We start from the raw sequence: 20902 nt of genomic DNA, 5'->3' as shown, positions 1-20902 counted from the left end.
TGATTTATACCAGGTCAGGCCACCTGCGGGAGCTGCTGGCCCCTGGAGCCGGGCGATCAAGCTCAACCTCCTCATCCGGATGAGGCGTCGTCGCTCGAAGGCGCTGGCTGAGAAGCCCCACCAAGCCTCCCCGAGCTTCAAGGTGGACTGCGCCGCGCTAACTGCAGCTTGATCGCTGGCGACGCGCGGGAGGTGGTTCGAGGGCCGCATGAACGAAGGAAAACGGCTCGGAGAAATTTGTCACGTGAGACCGCCGAGAAGGGGGGGCGGAGCAGGAAGCACCTGATATCTCACGTGACTGGACCAAGATGGCCGCCGCCTGGTAACCGGAGAGAGAGGGGGGAAGCGCCTCCTCCGCTACCGCAGCGCCAGTGCCTTCTTCCCGCCCACCTGCTCCTGCGCTCGGGGAGCCGCTCGTCCCTTTCTCCCCTCCCTCCTTCCTTCCATCCTTGAGGCAGGTGCAAGGCGGGACGACCGGCGCGATGAACCCGGAGAAGGACTTCTCTCCGCTGACGCCGAGCATCGTGCGGGCCCTGAACGACAAACTCTACGAGAAGCGGAAGGTGGCGGCGCTGGAAATCGAGAAGTGAGCGAAGGGGGCGGGCTGCCTTCCATTCACGCTCTTGGGCCGCCGAGGGGGCCCTTCTCGTACTGCACTGGCAAGCAGCAGCCGCATTAGTAGTGCCCGGTAGGGTCTTTCCCCGCCCTGCCTTGAGGTGCCATTGGCGGGGCTTCAGCCGCTGAGCCTCAGCCCTTTCCTTAGCGCCCGCCTCCCCTTGCTGAAGAGCTGGCCCGTTGGCTGCTCCTGCTCCTCCTGCCTAACTGTCAAGTTCTCCCTTTTTTTAAGGGAATTTCCCTTATGCTGAATAGGCTTCCTCGCAAGAAAAGGGAAAACTTGACAGCTATGTCCTCCTGTCACCGAAGGGCCTCTTCCTTCTCTTGGAGCAGGCCTGAGTGGGGGCGGGAATGCTGGTTTAGAGCGGGATCTACAAACAGCAGCTCTGAGGAAGTTGCGCCTCTTCTCTCACTCCTGTTTTTCTCCGCTCTCGCCACATACCAGGCATAGAGATCAAGCCCTGAAATAGGTGACACAGAGACAGGCTGCTGTTCGTATGGTGGAGGGGCCTTATTCAGCCACAGAGAAGACCAAGCCTTTCTCCCTGCATGCACCTTGCAAAACTACTTGTCAGCTTGTGTGGGCAAAACTGGGCAAGGTGGACCAGTTTTCTGGCTCCATTTCATTTGTTAATAGATGATTCATTTGTGGGCATACAAGGCTGCGAATGGCTAGCTAAATTAAAAGAAATATATTTCTCATGTTAAACTGGAGCCAGACATGCACCTGGTGAGACATGATACAGTCGTCTTCTTCTCCTGTTTTTTAGGCTGGTGCGGGAATTTGTGGCTCAGAACAGCACAGCTCAGATCAAGCATGTGATTCAGATTCTTTCTCAGGAGTTTGCACTTTCCCAGCACCCACATAGTCGAAAAGGGGGGCTTATTGGCCTGGCAGCCTGCTCCATTGCTCTTGGGAAGGTAGGTGGTGTTGCTGTTTCTTTGACCTCATAGGAGGACATGAGCCCTTGTCCTCTGTTAGAAGGGAGAGAGGCTGCCTGTTCTAACCTCACAATTGTTCCAGAGGAGGAAGACATTCTGTGATGGGTGACTTTGGAAACCTAAAAAATGGATTCCAAATTAGTTACAAAATTATTTATCACAATCTCCAAAAATAAGTTGTATGAATAATTACAATTAAGCTCTAATTCTGTTTTGGTGCAATGTTAAGAAATATCTCCTAGTAACATCTTCATATGTAGGGAAGCATTTAGTCAAGCTGTGTGCTGCTTCCAGCTGCCTTTGACCAATTTCCTGCCGTTTTCCCTGGCAAAATTTGGACTTATTCACACATTACTTTAAGCCACCTTTTGTTTGTTTTGTTTGTTTTGAGCCATCTTTTGTTTGTTTGAGCCACCTTTTGTTTGTTTTGGCATTGTCAGAAGAGAACAGGTTCTCTTCTCTCCATCAGTGGCCAGAAAAGGCAAGGGAGATGGGACTTCTTGTTAGCAAAGTGACGGCTCTTCCTGCATTCCTAAAAAGAGGCTGAATTCTGGCCCATCTCCTCTCACTGTTTAAAATGGACTTTCTTGCCTTTGCTGCATAGTAAGGAGCTTTTGCTCTAGGTTTGGGGTGCCCATATTTTTTGGATTTGAGGACACATTTGGAAACTTAAGAAACTGTTGTGGGACCAACAAAATGTTCATTTCACAGAAGAATCCCCCCAGCTCCCAATCCACATCCCAAAGACCAACACCAACCCAAAACAGGCAAAAAAACAAAAGAAAACAGGAAACACCCCCCACAACAACTTGCTCCCATCTCATTTTTGAAAAATGGAAAAGGGATGGAGACTTTAGCACCTGTGTGCCTGAGGAAACTATGTTCCCCACAAGCATAATGTTGGTGACTCTGGCTATAGTCAATGCCTGGGCATTCTGTTCTTAGTCAAGTTTGCTGTCCCTATTCCAAGCTTCTCCACCCCGGTGCACTTGCAAGAAAGCAGGGACTCCACTCTGGTGTAGTCACTGCTTAAGTCCATGGCTCCCCCCCTTATCCTTGTGTTTTGATTGGCAGGACTCTGGGCTGTACTTGAAGGAGCTCATTGAGCCTGTGCTGACATGCTTCAATGATGCTGACAGCCGCTTGCGGTACTACGCCTGTGAGGCCCTATACAACATCGTGAAGGTGGCCAGAGGCTCTGTCCTCCCCCACTTCAAAGTGCTGTTTGATGGCTTGAGCAAGGTAATGGGTTTTCTTGACAGGCCAAGAATGTCTCACACATGTAAGGTCTCTGATGTTATGTATATGTCTGCTCTCGGGCTCTTTGGAGGTGTGGGTGCTGATTCTGGACAACTGGGGCAGAGATCTGGCACTGAGGATCACCACAAGCATCCCCTAGAGGAAAACGTTCCTCCTACATTGATGCCTTCGCCCCCTAAGACTAACATGGCTGGAGAAGACTAACATGGCTCCGGGAACCTGGCAGAGAGTCTGGTCCAGGGGTCCATGAATGTGCTTTCCAGATTGCTCACGGCAACCATAGCTCGGATGGTGGTGTGCACCTGTGGGTGGGGGCTTGCCTCTGGCTTTGCACACTTTCTGGGCATTTCTGGAGCTCAGTTTGTTGTCAGACCGTAGGCGGTGTCCCTGCCCCATTGCTGGGAGTCAATAGCCAACAGAAAATAGTTGTCTCCTTGTCAAGTCACTACTAGTGTCTTATTCACATGGCTCAGCCACACTACATACACTCTCTGTTTTTCCTAGCTTGCTGCAGATCCAGACCCAAATGTCAAAAGTGGATCTGAACTCCTGGACCGGCTTCTGAAGGTATACAGTTCTTCCTGCTGACAGCAGCTCATGATGTGCCGGGGATAGGTTACGGATGGAGGGGTGCATATTTCCTGCATTAGTCTTGGGGTGTTTGAGTAAGGCGAAGAACCTAGGAATTTGCTTGGCTGATTTCAGGTATCAAATTGTGGTATTTGTGATCTCATGTAGAATCTACTATCCTGGTTTTCAAGTTTTAAATGTAGAAAGTGCTAAAAAAGTGAGGATGTTCTTCTGGGTGTGATAGAAGTGATGAGTAATATGAAAGGTAATTTTGCAGAAAGTGGTGAGTTTGGGTGTCTGCCAGGATCTCAGGCCAGGAGAGAGACCATGTTCTCAGCAGCCCTGCCATTCATGCTTTATATGAGGCACCTGAGAAGGCTGGAGACTGTGTTGGAGCTAAGTAGCACTGGAATGTGAACTCAACTCCCACAGACAAACGCTTCTGCTAATTTTTCTAAGGGAATCAGAAATTGATGGGAGTTTGAAAGATGGGAAACTGAAACCAGGTTCATAAAGCAAACCGAACATGCATAATGCACCTCTGGTTGGATGCTCTAGCTCAGGCATGTCAAACCTGCGGCCCTCCAGATGTTTTGGACTACAATTCCCATCTTCCCCAACCACTGGTCCTGCTAGCTAGGGATCATGGGAGTTGTTGGCCAAAACATCTGGAGGGCCGCAGGTTTGACATGCCTGCTCTAGCTACTGGCACTGCATCCTAGATTGCTAAGAAACAAGCCATCTTGTTGTAGAGGCAAGGCGGATGCTGCTGACCAGCCTCCTTCTTTAGAAATCAAAGGTCACCTTCCTTGTTCCCACTGTCCTCTAAGATTGGTTGTTCGCTGAAGAGCAAGCAGAATTACACGAAAGCGAGCTTCCTCTTCCAGAAGAAACAGAATACCTGAGTTCCCTAGGAAAGGGGAAGAAAAAGCTATACAGTAAAACCTCTGAAGCAGCTTTGGCCTTTGCCTGGGCATCTGGCTGAGCTGCCAGAGGACTTCTCAAGCACCCCAGAGAACAAAGAGCACATACGTAAAATGGTGTGAGGCTTTGGTCACTTAGGACATGGGAAACAAACAGGGTTTTTAAAAAATAAAAGATTGTGAAGATTTGGTTCTTCACAACCTGTATAGAAAATGAACATGGTGTGGTTGTTCTCTGTATGAGAAAGAAGGCATAGAGTCCAAAAAACTAGAAAATGAAAGAGGAACCAGCTCCTCCACAGAATCCCTGTTGGTCATAGTACCAAACATAAAAACTAATTTAGCACGGAGGGCATTGCCCTCATGACCAGAACTCTGAGGATCAACTGGAAGTGGGGGAAGAGTGTTGTAATGAGCATGGTTTCAACCACATTCACAGCAACAGAGTAAAAACGTGTTTGGAACACAGTAAATTACCTGAAGTTCTAGGTTTACTAAGATGCTGTGCCTTAGAAGGGTTCTGGTCATGGAACCTCCAAGCGTGCGGCAACCAGGAACGTAATTCTGGTTTTAATAATTAACCCCAGGACCTGTGTCCCTGATACAAATGTTGTTGACTGATTGAGAACACGGCATTACCAAGTGTGTTTGTGTGATATGGAGTCCTCTTTTGAAACTGAATGAGACTTATGTTTAATTTAGTTGGCGATGTTTCACTTTTGTATACATATGAAGGTGACTGGAGATTTGCCATCTAAGTTAACTGTAGTTGCATTTGGTTTCAAAATCGGATTTTTTTTCAATAAGAAGGGAATAAGTTCAAAAGGAAAATTAAGGACATTAAATCTCTGCAGAATGCTTGGATATGAGGGATGTTCAGGGATCATCCTCTTACAAATGCTGAGAAGTCATACATTTGCACTGGAATATAAAGGCAAGTGTTGGCAATCATGATGTGTTCAGCAAGCATATGAAGCAGATTGTAGGACAGCATCAGCTAGAACCCACATCTCTGTTAGGAAAAGGCTGGTCAGCAGCCCTTCAAGCACCACAATGTCTTGGATTCAGGCAGTTGGTCTGGAGATAATGCAGCCTTTGGCGCACCTGACATCTTCCAGATATTTTGGACTCTAGCTCCCAACAGCTGTGTTGGCTGTGACCAATGGGAGTTGTCCGTAACATCTGGAAGACTCCTGGCTGGTAATGGTTGGAAGGCTCTCTTTCCTTTCTAGAGTGGTAGAGGTCCTGGACTTTATGTAGGGTTCAAGCACTTATGGGAAGGGAGTCAAGGCTCATTCTCAAGCTCATTGGTCTGATTTTCTAGGACATTGTGACCGAGAGCAACAACTTTGACCTGGTGAGCTTCATTCCACTGCTGCGTGAGAGAATCTACTCCAACAACCAGTATGCTCGACAGTTTATCATTTCCTGGGTAAGTGTTTTTGGTTTGATGCTGGGATTTGTTTCTCTGGCATCTCAAGTGAGCAGTGTGTTTTATAACTGTCAGCTCAGTGTTTTCTGATACTTTGGAATGGATGGTGGTATAAACAGCAGCATGGGGCTTGTTTGCTTGTTACCTGCTTGGGAAGCAGCTGGAGCTGCTGTGTATATTGTTGCTCTTGATGGCTCTGTTAGAAACAGATGATGCATAGTTCCTTTGTGGAAAGGCCTTTCTTGTTTCTCCTTGGCAATTGTTTGCAGTTTGTCACCAGTAGCTGCTGACTTCCTGATACCTTCCTTCCAAGCCCTGTTGCAGGGTTAGCAGAAGGAAGTCCCTTGCTCTGACCACCTGTGTGCCCTGGCTGCATGAAAAGGTCCTTTGAGAGACTTTCTACAGGGGTGGAATTCCTTTCCAGTGAAGACTTGCTGGTGCTGAAGGCACCAGCTCTCTTCTATGTGAGGTGCCTCTTAGTGATCTAAAATTACCTTTCAGAGTGTGAAAGGCTGATTTCCACCTTGTCAGACTCAAATACTTTGGGGAGCATATTTTAACCTTGAGCTGGCTAAAAATTTAAATGATAAGTGAGGCAAATCTTTCATGTGCCTCAAAGACTTTTGGGGTCTTGTTTCTTTTGAGTGAATGTACATAAAAGGGCAGATCTACTATTAAACAAATGAAGTTTAAGCTGCAGTGCCCCTAATCCTGGAGGGGCCACAAAAGTGAATTTAGTCCACACTGCTTAAATTTTTTAGTTCTAGCAGTAAGGTAAGGTAAAGGGCCGCTGGACAGTTAAGTCCAGTCAAATGCGACTATGTGGTGCAGTGCTCATCTCACTTTACAGGCCAAGGGAGCCAGCATTTGTCTACAGACAGCTTACCGGATCATGTGGCCAGCATGACTAAACCACTTCTGGCACAACAGAACACTGTGATGGAAGCCAGAGCTCATAGAAACGCCGTTTACCTTCCCACCACAGCGGTGCCTATTTATCTACTTGCACTGGTGTGCTTTCGAGCTGCTAGGTTGGCAGAAGCTGAAACAAAGCCATGGGAGCTCACCCTGTTATGCTGATTCGAACCACTGACGACAGCACCACCTGCGTCCCTAGCTGCTAGTAGACCCAATTTGAGTTGAGCTTTATTGTATATAATTCAACAATCCTGTAGTTTGAGAGTCAGTAGCACAGATGTGAATGTGTGGGGATCTGTCCTCATTGAAGAAGATAACAGCGGCTACCTAGACCTCGTTTCTGGTTGCAAGGAGCTCCCATGACAGTTCAATTTTCAGGGCCCCCAAAATGTGGGTCCACCACTGGCACATAATCTGATTTTCCAGAACACAGCCCGTCTCCTTCAGAAACTCACTTGCTAAAGGCCAGGCTGGGCTGGCTGAAGGTTGCCCCTGAAATGGTGTTGCTCCCACTCTCTGCCCCTTCCTCCCCTGCCATTATGCAAGCTGCTCCTAGGACCCGAAAAACACCACGACATCTCATGGCAAATCCAGTTTAGGTCTAAAGAGACACATGCTTCTCCTTGCCACAGTGCTTCTGTATCATCTTCCTTTTGTTTGTCTTTTCCCCTTGAGTTAGATCTTGGTTCTGGAGTCAGTTCCAGATATCAACCTTCTGGATTACCTGCCAGAGATTCTAGATGGCCTCTTCCAGATCCTGGGTGATAACAGCAAGGAGATACGTAAAATGTGAGTGCAGAGTTGGATCTGGGGATAACTGCTTGGCTGTTGATACGCAGGCTTTGTCCCCCTGTTTCCAGGGCAGTGCTCCATAAGTTGCATCACCATTTCCTTTGGCTTCAACCCAGTTGACACACTTAAACAGGAAGCAGCAGCTGTGGGTAGGAGGAGAGGGCTGTTGCCTTGTGTGTCCTGCTCAAGGACTTCCCACAGGGACATCTGCTCGGCCACTTGAAGAATAGTTTGCTGGGTGAGATAGGCCCATCTTGGTGTGATCCAGCTTCAGAGCTCTTATGTCCAAGTGCCTTGGTAGAAACCAAAGTTTCTAGGCTGGAACCTATGCTGGATGCCCAGCAAGTAGACTCCTGTCTCCTGAGGAGACCTATAGCGGAAGACCCTATAGCGGAAGACCTATCTCTGAACCCACTGACTTTCCCCCCTTGCAAACAGGTGTGAAGTGGCCCTTGGTGAATTTCTGAAAGAGATCAAGAAGAACCCTTCCAGTGTCAAGTTTGCTGAGATGGCCAACATCTTGGTGATTCACTGCCAGGCTTCTGGTAAGTTATTTGTATTTCCAGCCCACCCTTCACCGCATGATCCTCGAGAGTGTTTCAGAACCATCACAACTGAAACAAGTATTATTAAAATGAAACTACAAGACAAACAAAGCACAGGATCAGGACAGAAGCAGCATTGTTCAGCAGTGATGGAGGGAAGGCTTCCTAGGGAAAGAAGGGGCACGTCAGCCACCCATTTCCAGGCACCCTGCTAAACCACCTTTTTGTTTCCTGATCACTTTGACTGCAGATGACCTAATCCAGTTGACTGCCATGTGCTGGATGCGTGAATTCATCCAACTGGCTGGCCGGGTGATGCTGCCATATTCCTCGGGGATCCTGACAGCTGTCCTGCCGTGCCTGTCCTATGACGACCGGAAGAAGAGTATCCTTGCAGCAGAGGCTGTTGCCTCCCTCCCTCCTCCTCCCATCCCTTCCTTCACAAACATCTGTCAGCATCTGGCAGAAAGGGGGGAGGAGGGTCAGGCTAAGTCAACAGCCCTGGTTTATGCCATTGGAGGATTTTACTGCTGCTGCTTCCTTGTGAGACCATGGATTATGAAAAGGACAGGGGGGCAGCCCCATAAGCAGCTCTGCTTTCTGTCCTTTCCTTGACATTAGAGCAGCCCCACAATTGCTTTCCCTGGGATGCTAAAGCAAAGGATTGGCTTTAGTAGGAGAGCCATTTTGTGGGAATCTTTACTGAAAGATGTAGCTTTTCTCAGGCTGGTCCATGAGAAGGAATCAAGCATACTTCAGTATCCCTTTTGATCCATGAGTTGAGAATCTTTCCTTTAGAAAATTCTAATAGAGGGATTGTGCTGTATTATTCTCTAAACATGTCAAATCTGGTATCTGATGCAACCTTTGCCAGCCTGAAAATTAAAATATTTTGTTTTGAAAACCATTCAACCTGAAACCAGTTTTCTAGCACTTATAGGTTGCATAGAATTAAACTATGGAACTCATACAAGAAATAGTGATAACTACCAACTTGGATGGCTTTAAAAGGAGACCAGACAAATTCATGGAGTAGGCTATCGGTGCCTACCAGCCACTATGGCTAATGTTCTTCCTCCACCGTCGGGGGCAGTGTGCCTCTGAATACAAGCTGCTAGGAATCTCAAGTAAGGAAAGATGCTCTTGTGCTCAGGTCCTGCTTGTGGGGTTCCCAGTAAGGTATCTTGTTGGCCACAGTCAGAAAAAGGTGCTGAACTAGATGGGCTCCTTTTGACCTGGTCCAGCGCCCCCTCCCCCTCCCCATCCGTGGTTTTAGTGCCTATGGGCCCCTGTGAAAGATCTTGAGGCTAGACTCTTGCCATAGGGCCTGTTCTGTATGAGCCAACTCCAATGGTGATTGGGGACATGACTTGGGGGTGAATGTTCCTTACATCCATGGGGTGCAGGCATCAAAGAGGTAGCCAATGTGTGCAACCAGAGCCTCATGAAGCTGGTTATTCCGGAAGATGATGAGGTTGATGAGACCAAGCAGCCCGCAACAGCCCCCCAGATAATGGAGGGTGATCAGGATGAATCCCTCTCCAAGCAGGAGGGGACCTCGGGTGGTAAGTCCCCCCCCCCAAGCAAACTGTCTTTCTGTCTGGCTTTTTGTACAGATACTTATCCCTGCTCTCGTGACCTGGACTTTGGAGTATTGCAATGTGCTTTCTGTCGGGCTGGAGAGAAGGGGTTACCTGAGAAAAATACAAGGCTAGGGGAGTGGCAGGATAATGTGCTAAACAAGTGGAGATAGGACAGTACAAGTTTCTCACCATGGAATGACTGGAAAAGGTGAGCCAATCAAGACAGTGTGTTCCAAGGCTACCCAATCACTCCGTAGTGGGAAAATTGTATCTCCAGTCACTTAGCCCGTCTTATATTGGCTGAGTTTTAAAAGGTGGTGTTCTCAAGCAGTTCTGTGTGTAAAAAAAAGGGTGGAGGGTGCAGTCCTCGAGAAAGAAGCAAACAACAACTGTTGATCAGGTTCCCGGTGAGGGGAGGGTCAGTTGGAAATGAAGCCAGGCGTTTTGGCAGTTGCTCAGAGTGTCAGCTGCACCATGGACCTCAGCAGCGAAGCTGCTTGGTTTTCATTGTCCCGACTGTTATCTACAGACCTGACTACCTCACTGTCTTGATGTTTTCAGAACATTCTTGCCTGGGGCCACATCCCTAGTTTGTTTGGGGAGCTGTCCTTGCAAGTGCTAGCCCTTTGTGTTCCTCTGACAGTGTTGTGCCATGTTCAAGCTAACTGACACCTGTCTCCCTGCAGGCTGCCTGGATGGCTCTGGCGATTCCAATTTCAGCGACACCAGTGTCTTTATACCAGCCAGGTAAAAAGCAACCACCTCTTGTTAGTGAAACTGGGGGATCCTCCGTAGAATTTTACAGAGAGGGAGATTCTCCTGGGCATTCCTATGCTTGGCTCCTGCGCTGGACTGTATCGTGCCATTGACTTGCTGCAAACCACGGTTTACAGAGTACTGCATGGGCTTTGGTGGCAGAGGATGCTGCTTAGAAGGAATTCAGAGCAGCTGGTGAACTATGAGGCACCTCTCAATGATGTTCTTTCCTGCTGGGAACTGTTTTTTTTTGGGGGGGGCATTCAGATGAAGCGAGCATATTTCTGCATGAACTCTCTCCCCCCTCCACCATAGGCTGGTGATGTGGGTCAAAGCAGACCTGTGCTTGGGATAGTAAACCTCCTTCTAACCCACAAACTCTCGTTTACAAATCCAAATGCTGTTTAGACTTTAATAGTTATGTGAATAGCTATGAAACTTGCGTTTGGCTGTCTCTAGGGGCAGCATTTGAGTTTGTGCAAAACATCTGATTTCAAATGGTAGCAGAAGCTGGTGAGTGGCAGGTATTTTGCCTTTGGGCACTCAGCAGTTTTGCAGGATCCCTTCTGGGCATTTGGGGTGGGCATTGTCCATTGGGCAGAAAGAGCAAAGCAGCTGAATCCTGTGGGATAAAAACTTCGCTGAAACAGAGGAGGTGATAATTGAGTGGCATTTGCCCCAGACAGTTAGCTTGCCTTCACCCCATAAAATGAACAGGACTTGACAGTCTGTTTGTGTATATAAAGGAAGCATGGAACATGAGTGTGGCCCTCTCATCAGCCTTGGGTTTCTTGTATACCTGGAAACCTGCGTACCTGGAAGGTTGCTGGGGCTGATGGGAGTTGTAGTCCAAAACATATGACGGGCACCAGACTGGCAAAGGCTGTGCTGCAGCATGCATAATTCTGCAGCTGCTCAAGTCTCCCTTCTCCTCCCCTGGTCATCTTAGTTTTGCAGTTTGCCTTGCAGGGAAAGTTCTCAACCCAACCTGCCCCCACCACATACTTTTAGTCACTCCTTTTCCAGCTCTCAGGTGCCCTTTTTTAGATGAGGCAACAACCAGAACTGTGTGTTTTCTTTTTTAAAGAAATGTTATGTTACAATAAAACAGTCTAGACCAGGAGATGGCAGAGCAGCACAATGGCCAAGCCTTGGGAATGGAACTCATGGTTGGAATGTCTGGGAGAGTAAAAAGGTTCTTTGCTTGGTGCTGAGGTGCCAGGGCAAGGCATTGGCACTGTGACAGACCTTTCCCCTGGTGGTTACTTGCTGCTTTGAGGGAATGGGGGTACTCAAAGTTCCTCCTTGAGGGTGACCTTGGGGCACAAGTAGGCTTTTGTGGGGAAAGTGATCCATACACAACGTTCTGTTGGTGCATTGTATTCCACATACAGATTTATATGAAGTATTTATAGATTTGACTTTTAACAATAACTGCATCACAACTTTTAATTGCAATAGTAACAAATGATAGTTGATCAATATGCTGAGGATGGTCAGGAGGAAGGGAAAATGCTTGGAGAAGGAGCAATGAAAATGAGTCAAAAGTGGATGTGGTGATTTGGAGGCAAGCAGTCAACAGTTAACTGTGGACTCACGGATAAGGGGCTGCATAAGAGCTGGAGAAAAAGAAGTGTCTTAGAGCACTAGAGGCCTGATGCTGGATCTAACCACCCAGGCCACCTCTTTCCCACAATGGCCCATCAGACACCTCAGTTAGGACCCCACAAGCTGCTGCTGCTTCTTCTTCTTCTTTCTTCTTCTTCTTCGAACACTCATAGCCGAGTAAGATTGTCTTCCATAAACACGGTTTTAACAATGAGTCCATAAGTGACTGTGGAGGCCAGTTCTGGATCTGCACGCCCTTCCACAGTGGGGACATAGGTTTCCGGGCGGGAGTTGATCATGGTGAGGGTTTGCCAAGCATGCCTTCCTCTTAGCATGTTTCTCCCTTTCAACCTGAGTTCGAGTCTCTTAAAAGCCCATGACACCTTTGGTAAAGGCTGTTCGCCAATTGGAGCGCTCACAGGCAAGTTTTCCCCACAAGCAGGACATGGGAGGCCACATCTCCCTCCTCTCCCTTTTGTTACCCAGTGACTGGCACTTGGAAGCTTCTTCCACCTCTCATCCTGGAGGCTTTGTGCCAGGAAAGGAGACGAGCTCAAGAGCTGCTTTTCTGCAGTGCTTTTGCAGGGCAGTGGGTCCCATGCAACCCCCAGTAAAATTAAGGTACAGAGTAAACAGTACCTGGTGGGTTTGCTCCCTGTGTCTTCTGGAATATTGAAATGAGATTGCATAATATTCCCTGTGACTTTTTAAAAATATATTTAAAAAATTATTTCATAGATGTAATATAAACCTGCTTTTTTCTCTCTCCCACGCATGCCTCCTAATACTTCCTAAAGGGGGCAGCATGCATTCCTTCCAGCCATTCTCTGTATGGAACAGAATTGGTTGCTAGCTGTGAGGCTACCAATTTTCTTCCCTTCCGTCCAGATCTGCTTGGAAGGGAGACGTGATCTGCACTTGGGAGTAGCGGGAGCCTTTGTACTTCCTTGGAATTGGAGTAATATATTGACATCCCACTGTTCTTCCGTTGTGGAGCTCAAGACTATGCATATGGCGCTTCCAAGTGGTCTGCACATCCGTGCACTGACAAGATGCAAACCTGGGTGGCTTTTGCAATGTGGCTACATCACGTGCCCTCGGGACCAAATCAATAAGCACAAGCTATTATTAGTAACAAGTAACAAAACAAATCACAGAAGGGGGTTTGTAGCATGCAGGGCAACATCAGGAGCAGGGGGGAAATAAGTTACATCCTCTTGGTTATGTCTGTATCTTTCATAATGGGATGGAATGTCAATATGTTGCTTCCCTTCTTCCGAAAGCCAAAGAGAATAATTTTTTTCAGCAACATGCAGCCACACAGATCCATGAGCTGGTATTCAGTGAACGGCAGTTGCTTTAGTTGCCACAGATTTTTAAGGGTTTGTTCTTAAGCATACAAAATGGAATGGTAGAAGCAATATGGAAAAAAGTATTCAATCTACAGACAAAGGAGGAGAGCAGTTGCTGGAAAATAGCTGCCAGCATTACTGGAATGGAGAATGACTTTGCTTTCATTCAGTTGGCAGCTAAGGAAAGCAAGCGAAGGAGCAATAATATAGTCATTTATGGGAGAGAAACCTTGTCTCTTTGCAAGGTGAAAGCTGTATTGTATGGGAAGTGTTTGTTGAGGTGAAATGATGAACCAAGAAGCCTGTTGCATTGTGATTTTCTGTGTGCTGTTTTTATATGGACTCAATATAGGCAGCTAAGTATTGAGAAGAAGTCATCCAGCAAATGCCATTGACAACAGGGAAACCAAATGGTACAAGTTGCCCTGAGGTTATTTATGTTGAAGGGCAGTATAGGAATTCATTGAGTGAGTGGATGAAACCATGCTCCTGTCTGATCTTAACTTCTGTCTCCTTTTACCTTCAGCACTGAGAGAATCCAGGTGACCCTGAACCTTGATGGAATTGTCCAAGTATTGGACTGTCACCTTCACGATTCAACCATTGGGATGATGACACGGATAGCAGTTCTGAAGTGGTTGTACCACTTGTACATCAAGACTCCTCGCAAGGCAAGTCTGCTCGTTGGTCAGATCAGGCCTGCAGAATGGCCATTGGCCTACATTATAGAGTTTCTTTTCCTCCTGGCTCTTCCTTGAAGAGAAGCTATGATCCTATTCTTAAAGCTTTGGAAAGCAAGCTTGCCTCTTAAGAATACAGTGGTACCTTGGTTCTCAAACTGAATCCGTTCCAGAAGTCTGTTCCAAAACCAAAGCATTCCAAAACCAAGGCGCGCTTTCCCATTGAAAGTAATGCAAAACAGATTAATCTGTTCCAGACTTTTAAAAGCAACTCCTAAAACAGTAATTTAACATAAATTTTATTATCTAATGAGACCATTGATCCATAAAATGAAAGCAATAATGTACTGTACTATAAAAGAAATAAGGCAGTATTGTAGATGATAAAAATTAAAATTAATTTTTCCCTTACCTGCACTGATGATAGTCATTGCTTGGATGGGGGGGCTTTTATCCATTTCCACAGTCACAAATCAATCAATCAAACAATCAATCAATCAATCAATCAATCAATCAATCAATGATAAAAGGAAGAACAAGCCACAGTCACAAAAACAAAAAAGCCACACAAACAAAAACGCCAAAAAATAGCAAAAACAAAAGCATCAAATATAAGCTCCAACTATCACCTCAGAACACTATAATTGGAAATGGAAGGCTTTGATTACAATGGGGGAGGTGCGCACAAATTAGCAGCACAACGGTGAAAACGGAAGCTCAGGACCACGTTCGGCTTCTGAAGCAAAGTTCGCAAACCAGAACACTGAGTTCCAAGTTGCAGCATTTGAGTTCCAAGTTCGAGAACTAAGCTGTTTGAAAACTGAGGTTCCACTGTATAGCATTGGATACATGTGCTTTTTCAGCCCGGAAGGAACTGTGGTAATTTTTTTAATTAAGTAAGGCACAGTTGTTGAGTCAGAGAAATTTGGGAGCTCTTTTCTGAACATTCCATTGCAGAAGTTTTCTTCCTTTTCTCCTCCAGCTTTTCTGCTCCCCCCCCCTTTGGTGCTGATTGGCTTGGTAATAAAGTTGCTTGTAATGGATGGAAGCCCAAATCGTTTCATGCTTTACATAGAGTCTGCTGAAAGTGCTAAGGTTATGAGTGCTCTGGCTCAGTTTGCATGTAATGCTAAGCCAAGCCATGCTTCATTGTGAACGCACAGGCTCCCTCAGAGGACATTGCAGCTGCTTTTCTCTCCCTCCAGTGCTGCTGCGCTGCCCTGACCTAAGCTGTGGTTTGGCATGGAAAGTGCTCTGAACCTGGGGCCTGTAGTTTGTCTCACTGCAGACAAACCATGAGCTGTAAATCAAGAAAAGCCTTGGCTGCATGGTTTGTCTCCTCTCTGCGTGTTCATGTTAAAACACAGTTTGGCTGAGTGTTACGTGCAAACTAGTTCAATATATCAATAAGCAATAGAATACTTTTCAAAGGAAGAAGCCGTTCCTCTAGTTGGTGACTCTGGCCTCAGCTGCAGAGTTTGTTTGGCAAGCTTGCGAGAAAGGAGGGCTTCTTTCCAGGACAAGGACTGGGATGCTCTTAAACCTGGAGGCAGCCTTTGCTGTTGTGGCGGCAGCCTGTGGCAGAGCACCAGACACAGTACCTTCTGTGACTGTTTTGGACTTCTTTTGCCTTTCAGATGTTCCGGCATACAGACAGCCTGTTTCCCATATTGTTAAAGACCTTATCCGATGAGTCTGATGAGGTGAGCATAAATCCTGCACTGGAAACATTGAACTCCATTTATTTTATTTGTGTGGTTTTTTAAATAATAATAATAATTAAAAAAACCTGAGAGAGAGAGAGTAAAAGTGGCTAGTAGGCTACTCAGACCACAGGTGAAAAGTTCATCAAATTCATTGTCTCCTGAGCACTGATGCTCTTGGGCAGCTCTATTTAGCGGGTTAGGTTGTAAACAGAGTCAAACCACCCACATGTTGAGAGGTGATTATAAGAAGTGGCTTTCAGAGTTTCCCTTTCTCAGCCACAGATTCTCAGCGTGGAACTTCAGATGGTGCTTCCCTTGGAGGCCATGGCAGCTTGAGCCGTTGAATAATGGAAGCAATTGTACTAGTCACATTTGCCTGGAAACTGAGAGGCTGCTGTCTCTGGTGAAGCTTCTAATTTGATTCTGCCTCATGACTCGGAGGGGATGGTTCTCAGGAATGTCCTCCTGCAATCTCCTGGAATAGAAATCCATGGCAAATTCAGTTTCACTTTCACAAGAAGGGAGCTGCCTGCTGAAGTATTCCCACTTGGTGGATCTTGCACCAGGATGAGGCCCTTTCTATCATCTGGATTTGACTTCTCTGCTACTTTCTTTGTTGCAAAGAGGCTGGGATATTGTTGGGATAATGAAGATATATAAAGCTGGATACACTTCGCTGCAGAGGCCCTGCATGCAGGTCGTTAGTAAGCGATCATTGTGGTCCGGGACATCCTGTGTTAGAAGTTTGTGCCATGTGTCCTTGTCCACACGTTGGGAAGTACATGCATCTTGGAGTCACGTACCATAATGCAAATTACACTGAAAGGAATGAGGAACCAGATAGCAGATCAAAGTTTGGAAATACGCTGTTTATTACAAATAGAGGCCGTGATTATTTACATAGGCAGTATTTGGTTTGGACTGGCAGCTTGGAAGTTAAATCTAGGACACAGTACAAATGTGAGGGATCTAATAGCAAATATGGACAGTAGAGATTTGCTGGAGCCAGGTAGACAGGTGTGGAGTTGAATTGCATTAGAGGGGGAAGAAGGATGCAAATACTCATCTCTGCAAAGCAGCATCAGTACCTGTGTGAGCGAAAAACTGAAGCTCAGATATAAACTATTCCCAGATGGGGAGTGATTCTTCTTCGGCTGGGTGGGTGGATTGCAGTTAATAAGGAGATTGTCTTGGCACTTGGACCCCTGGAGTTACTTAAGCTGTCTGAACTTCTGGCTCTTCATTGATAATATGTATTGCTGCCAACAAACAACCAGAGAAAAGGTAGTTTGGGAGACTGGTGGTAGGCTGAGCCCCTGTAAGTTTTCTTGAGCTCTATATTGCATCTGTATCGCTGTGAAAGGGGTCTGTGGGTTTTGCGCCTTTCCTGGAGCCCTTCCTTAGCAGATTTAAAAAGACAGGAGGGAGGAAAGGCAAGTAGAAAGGGGGGACCATGCTAACAAGTAGTGGAACAACTGAGATTGCCCGAAAGCCAGCCTTGAGCAGACAAAGATGGAATGGGCTTTAATTGAATTGAATGGGCTTGAATAGACCACTAACATTTAGAAGCAGATTTTTTTTTCCTGGCTACTCCAGGAAGGGTTTCCCCCTGCAACAAAGGGGAGCTGGAGTACTAGTTGGATCTGAGCTTTCCCACTGGGCATATTGAGAGCCAAAATGCATGATGTGCAAGAAGGGGTTCCAGCTGCATACTTTGCATGGAGGTGCATGTTTTGCATGGAGGATCCTAACCTTGATGGATGCTAATGGGTGTTCAGGTACCTAGGATGTGTTTGTCGGGGCGTTGCATCTTCTTGGGCCAATGGGATATTCTCCAATAGGGCTCTGAGTAAACCAGATCAAGATGTACCTTGGGTGGATTGATCAGATTAGAGGTTGGGCAGAAAAGAAGGCCCTACAATGCTTGACTGGCAAGAGTCCCACCTGTCGATTGATTGAGTGAGTGAGTGAGTGAGTGAGTGAGTGAATGAGTGAGTGATGCAAGGGCACACTGTGTTTTACTTGCCCAGCAAGCCAGAGATTTCAGAGTCAGGATGCCTGGGAGCATCTTGTGAGGCTGAGGTCCTTGCCCACAATGTGGGATCCCATGGGAACAGCCAGCCCATGGCCCTGGTGCCACTGGGTGAGTGAAAGGAAGGAAGGAAAGAGAGGTGCTTGTTTGAGGGGGGGGGCGCTCACTGAGATGTTTGGCAGAGAAGAGAGTGGCATTTGCTCAGGGTACTAAGACATCCATGTGGTTGTCCTGAAACTGTTTAGGGTGGGGTGGGGGCGAGAAATTGCAAATGCTTCTGAAGACCTTCACGTTCTCCCCGACTTTCCTGTGTCCCCCTCTGCCGTCAGGCTTTCCTGAGGGAGGAGCTTTCCTGCGCTCCGCTTCCTCACTCTGTTATTGCCCAAAGCTGCAAGCCCTCTTGCCCCAGCCTTTCCTGCGGAATGGGCTTTTTCACACTGAGTCCCATGGGGCTTTTCTCCATGTGATGCAGCTCCCAAGTACAATGAAGCTTAACAAAAGCTTGTGCCAAAGTGAATGGCTGCCTTTATCCGTTTATGCTTTTATTTGTGCTTGGCTGGATTTCGGCCCACAGTTCCCCCAGTTTCCCAGCTCCCAGCTTGCCAAGGCTGAAATTTGGGACTTTGGTGTGTTACAAAGAACAAGGAGGGTGAGCTTGACGTGACCTCGGATGTGCTTCCTTCCCCTTGTTCTCGCTGTAGTCCTGGAGTCACCGTTTCATTTGCAGGCCAGCAGATTTGCAGGCGAATGTGGCAGCCTCCAGGGACAATGTGGGTGTGGGAGAGCACTTTTAGGGACTGGGCAGCCCTGGGGTGAGGCAGGCAACTTATTCAGACGTGCGAGTTGGTGCCATGGGAGAGGCAAGCTCCTCTGCCACCCCTCCTTTTAGTTTGTGTACACTCTAGACTTAGGGAAAACATTCGGGTAGTCACAGGTTATGAATTTGACTTGCAAAAATATCGAATTAATAAAAGGTGCGCGTTGGGTCATCAAAATTCCTAACCCCTCCTATGTGGTCTGAACTGGGGGGGGGGGACGGCGACTAACCGGGAAGATCTTGGAGTTGTGGTGGATGGTTCATTGATAATGGTGTTAGTGCTTCTGGGCATATCCCATTTTGTTTCAGTGGGGCCTGCATGGGATAAATTCCCCTGTTAAGCCACAATAGTTTAAATAAGTGTGGGGAGAAGGGAGGGACTTTCCTGCTTTCTGGCAATGTCAGTTCCAGATTGAACAGAAGCAGGATGGAGACTCTGAAATTTTCTGGTTCAGAGACCAAGGGGCAAAGTTCACCATCCCATTCCCCTACTGAAAAGGGGGCTAGTTAAGTTGTCACTGGAAGATTGATTAGTTTCTCTTGGAAATGGGGAAGAGGGAGCAAGCTTAGTATTCACATTGCACTCTTTTTTTTTTGGATGGGGGTCTGCCAGATAGGGGAGATCTTGTTCTTGACCGGGTTTCTTCTTTCTCGGATGGTTGTACAAAAAGAACATTACCGTAATCAGAGAAGCCCTTTGAGGCGACAGGGGGAGAGAGAGAGAGAGAGAGAGAGCTCGTTGCCTGCCCTTGCAGAAGGGGAGTTGCATTCAGGGCCCAGGCAGCCTTCCTATGAGATTGGGAGCCCTCCCACCTCCCAATGGGGCTGAGCAGATTGAGCTCCTTGACTGCCCTACAGCTGGGACCATCAAGTGTTCTGTCAGGCACTGGACACTAGGGGGCCTCAGAGTCTGCAGCAGCCTCTTCATTTTCTGTTGCCTGGTCCCCTGCCATTCAGAAACCTGTGCGGAAGTGCTTCTGGTAGCACGGACCCATTTGCACTTGGCAGGTTGTGTTCCACTGGTTCATCTATCAGCCCAGGGGCAGTTGACCTGAACATTAAGCTGGAGGACATTCCTCGGTCTGTGTTTGTCACCTAGAGGCCCGGGTGACTTCTGTGGCTAGGATGACCTCGCCACAATGGCACATTATGCATTGCTAACCTCGGGACTTGATCGCTGTAACACACATTATGTGGGGCTGCCTTGTAGCTGGTCTGGAAGCTGCAACTAGTGCAGAATAATAATAATAATTTTATTACTTCTACCCCGCCCATCCGGCTGGGTTGCCCAGAATGAGGCAGCAAAGCTGGCAGCATTTACTGGCAGCATGTTACTTGGCACTGAGAGAGCTGCGCTGGTTGCCGATTCAGGGTTCTTGTGTTAGTCGTAAACAACTAGTAACCCAAAAGTAACTCAAGGACTTGCCTGGTCTGTTGCTCTTCACCTCCGTCACTGAATTCCTGTAATGGTGGGCTTGGCTGCCTTGGGGAACTCACTGCCAATAGAGGGCTCAGCAAGAACAATCCCTGCCCCCTTGTAGTCATCTTCTGAAAACTCTGTTATTTAGACAGGCTTTTGAAACTTGAATTCTTTTTTTTCTTTTCTTTTTTTGCTACCCAGTATTTATTGATTCTGTTGATGCTTCTGTTGATTTTGCTGCCATGTTTTTATGTGCCTATAAATATTTAAATAAATAGACATCCTAATAGTTGGGGAACTGAGCCACGTGGCAGCGGATTGGGACAGCAGCAGCACCTTTTCCCGTTCTTTCTCGAGGAGGATCTGGCTTTTCAATGGTTGGGGCTGGCCATTTGGGGCTAACTCACAAGTTGCATCATCACCCTGCCTATCCCAAGTATAAGGAGGCCTCTATCCTTTGAGATACTGCTCTCTGCGGATGGTAGGAAGTGAGGGGGAAGCAGCAGCAGCTCCTTTTTAGTGAAGGGAAGATGCTTCTCAGTTGCTGTCGAATGTGTCACGTCTGCCTGAGTGCTGGAGGTCTGCCAGAGGCCAGCTTCATTTCCTTTAGCTCCAGTTATCTTTGCCAGCTCTGCTCCCTTGACCGCGCGCCTCTTCAGAAGGGAGCAGAGAGGCGAGGGAAGCAAGGCAGAGAGCTCAGGGTGACTCCTTTGGTAACCAGAAACCTGCCCACCAGTGATGGCGGTGGGACGAGTGGATGGGATGTGACAGCAGTGTCAGGCAGATGTTTCTGCTCAGGATGCTGACTTTTGGACTTGTGTGTGTGTGTGTGTGTGTGTGTGTGTGTGTGTGAGAGAGAGAGAGAGAGAGAGAGAGAGAGAGAGAGAGAGAGAGAGCCCTTTATTAGTGAGCAGCAGGGAATAGCTTTGCACAAAAGTAGATTGCAAGAGG

General features: G+C 47.3%; 1 protein-coding gene across 1 annotated transcript in view; it reads left to right on the top strand.

The window, feature by feature from the left end:
* Positions 1-246: 246 nt before the first annotated feature.
* Positions 247-20902, top strand: part of VAC14 (VAC14 component of PIKFYVE complex) — an 80131-nt gene continuing 59475 nt past the window's right edge. Inside the window, exons 1-12 of the mRNA XM_035117290.3 lie at positions 247-586; positions 1386-1536; positions 2632-2799; positions 3322-3384; positions 5635-5742; positions 7340-7449; positions 7891-7997; positions 8248-8382; positions 9404-9562; positions 10267-10327; positions 13823-13967; positions 15614-15679. Of these exons, the coding sequence (XP_034973181.3) occupies positions 483-586; positions 1386-1536; positions 2632-2799; positions 3322-3384; positions 5635-5742; positions 7340-7449; positions 7891-7997; positions 8248-8382; positions 9404-9562; positions 10267-10327; positions 13823-13967; positions 15614-15679 (1377 nt within the window). The 5' untranslated portion in view covers positions 247-482. The remainder of the gene's footprint in view (positions 587-1385; positions 1537-2631; positions 2800-3321; positions 3385-5634; positions 5743-7339; positions 7450-7890; positions 7998-8247; positions 8383-9403; positions 9563-10266; positions 10328-13822; positions 13968-15613; positions 15680-20902) is intronic.

This window comes from Zootoca vivipara, chromosome 6 (genome assembly GCF_965207765.1).
Source record: "Zootoca vivipara chromosome 6, rZooViv2.hap1.1, whole genome shotgun sequence".
NCBI classification, from domain to species: domain Eukaryota; kingdom Metazoa; phylum Chordata; class Lepidosauria; order Squamata; family Lacertidae; genus Zootoca; species Zootoca vivipara.
Note: the sequence above shows the minus strand (reverse complement) of the source record. Positions and strands in the feature narration are given on the sequence as shown.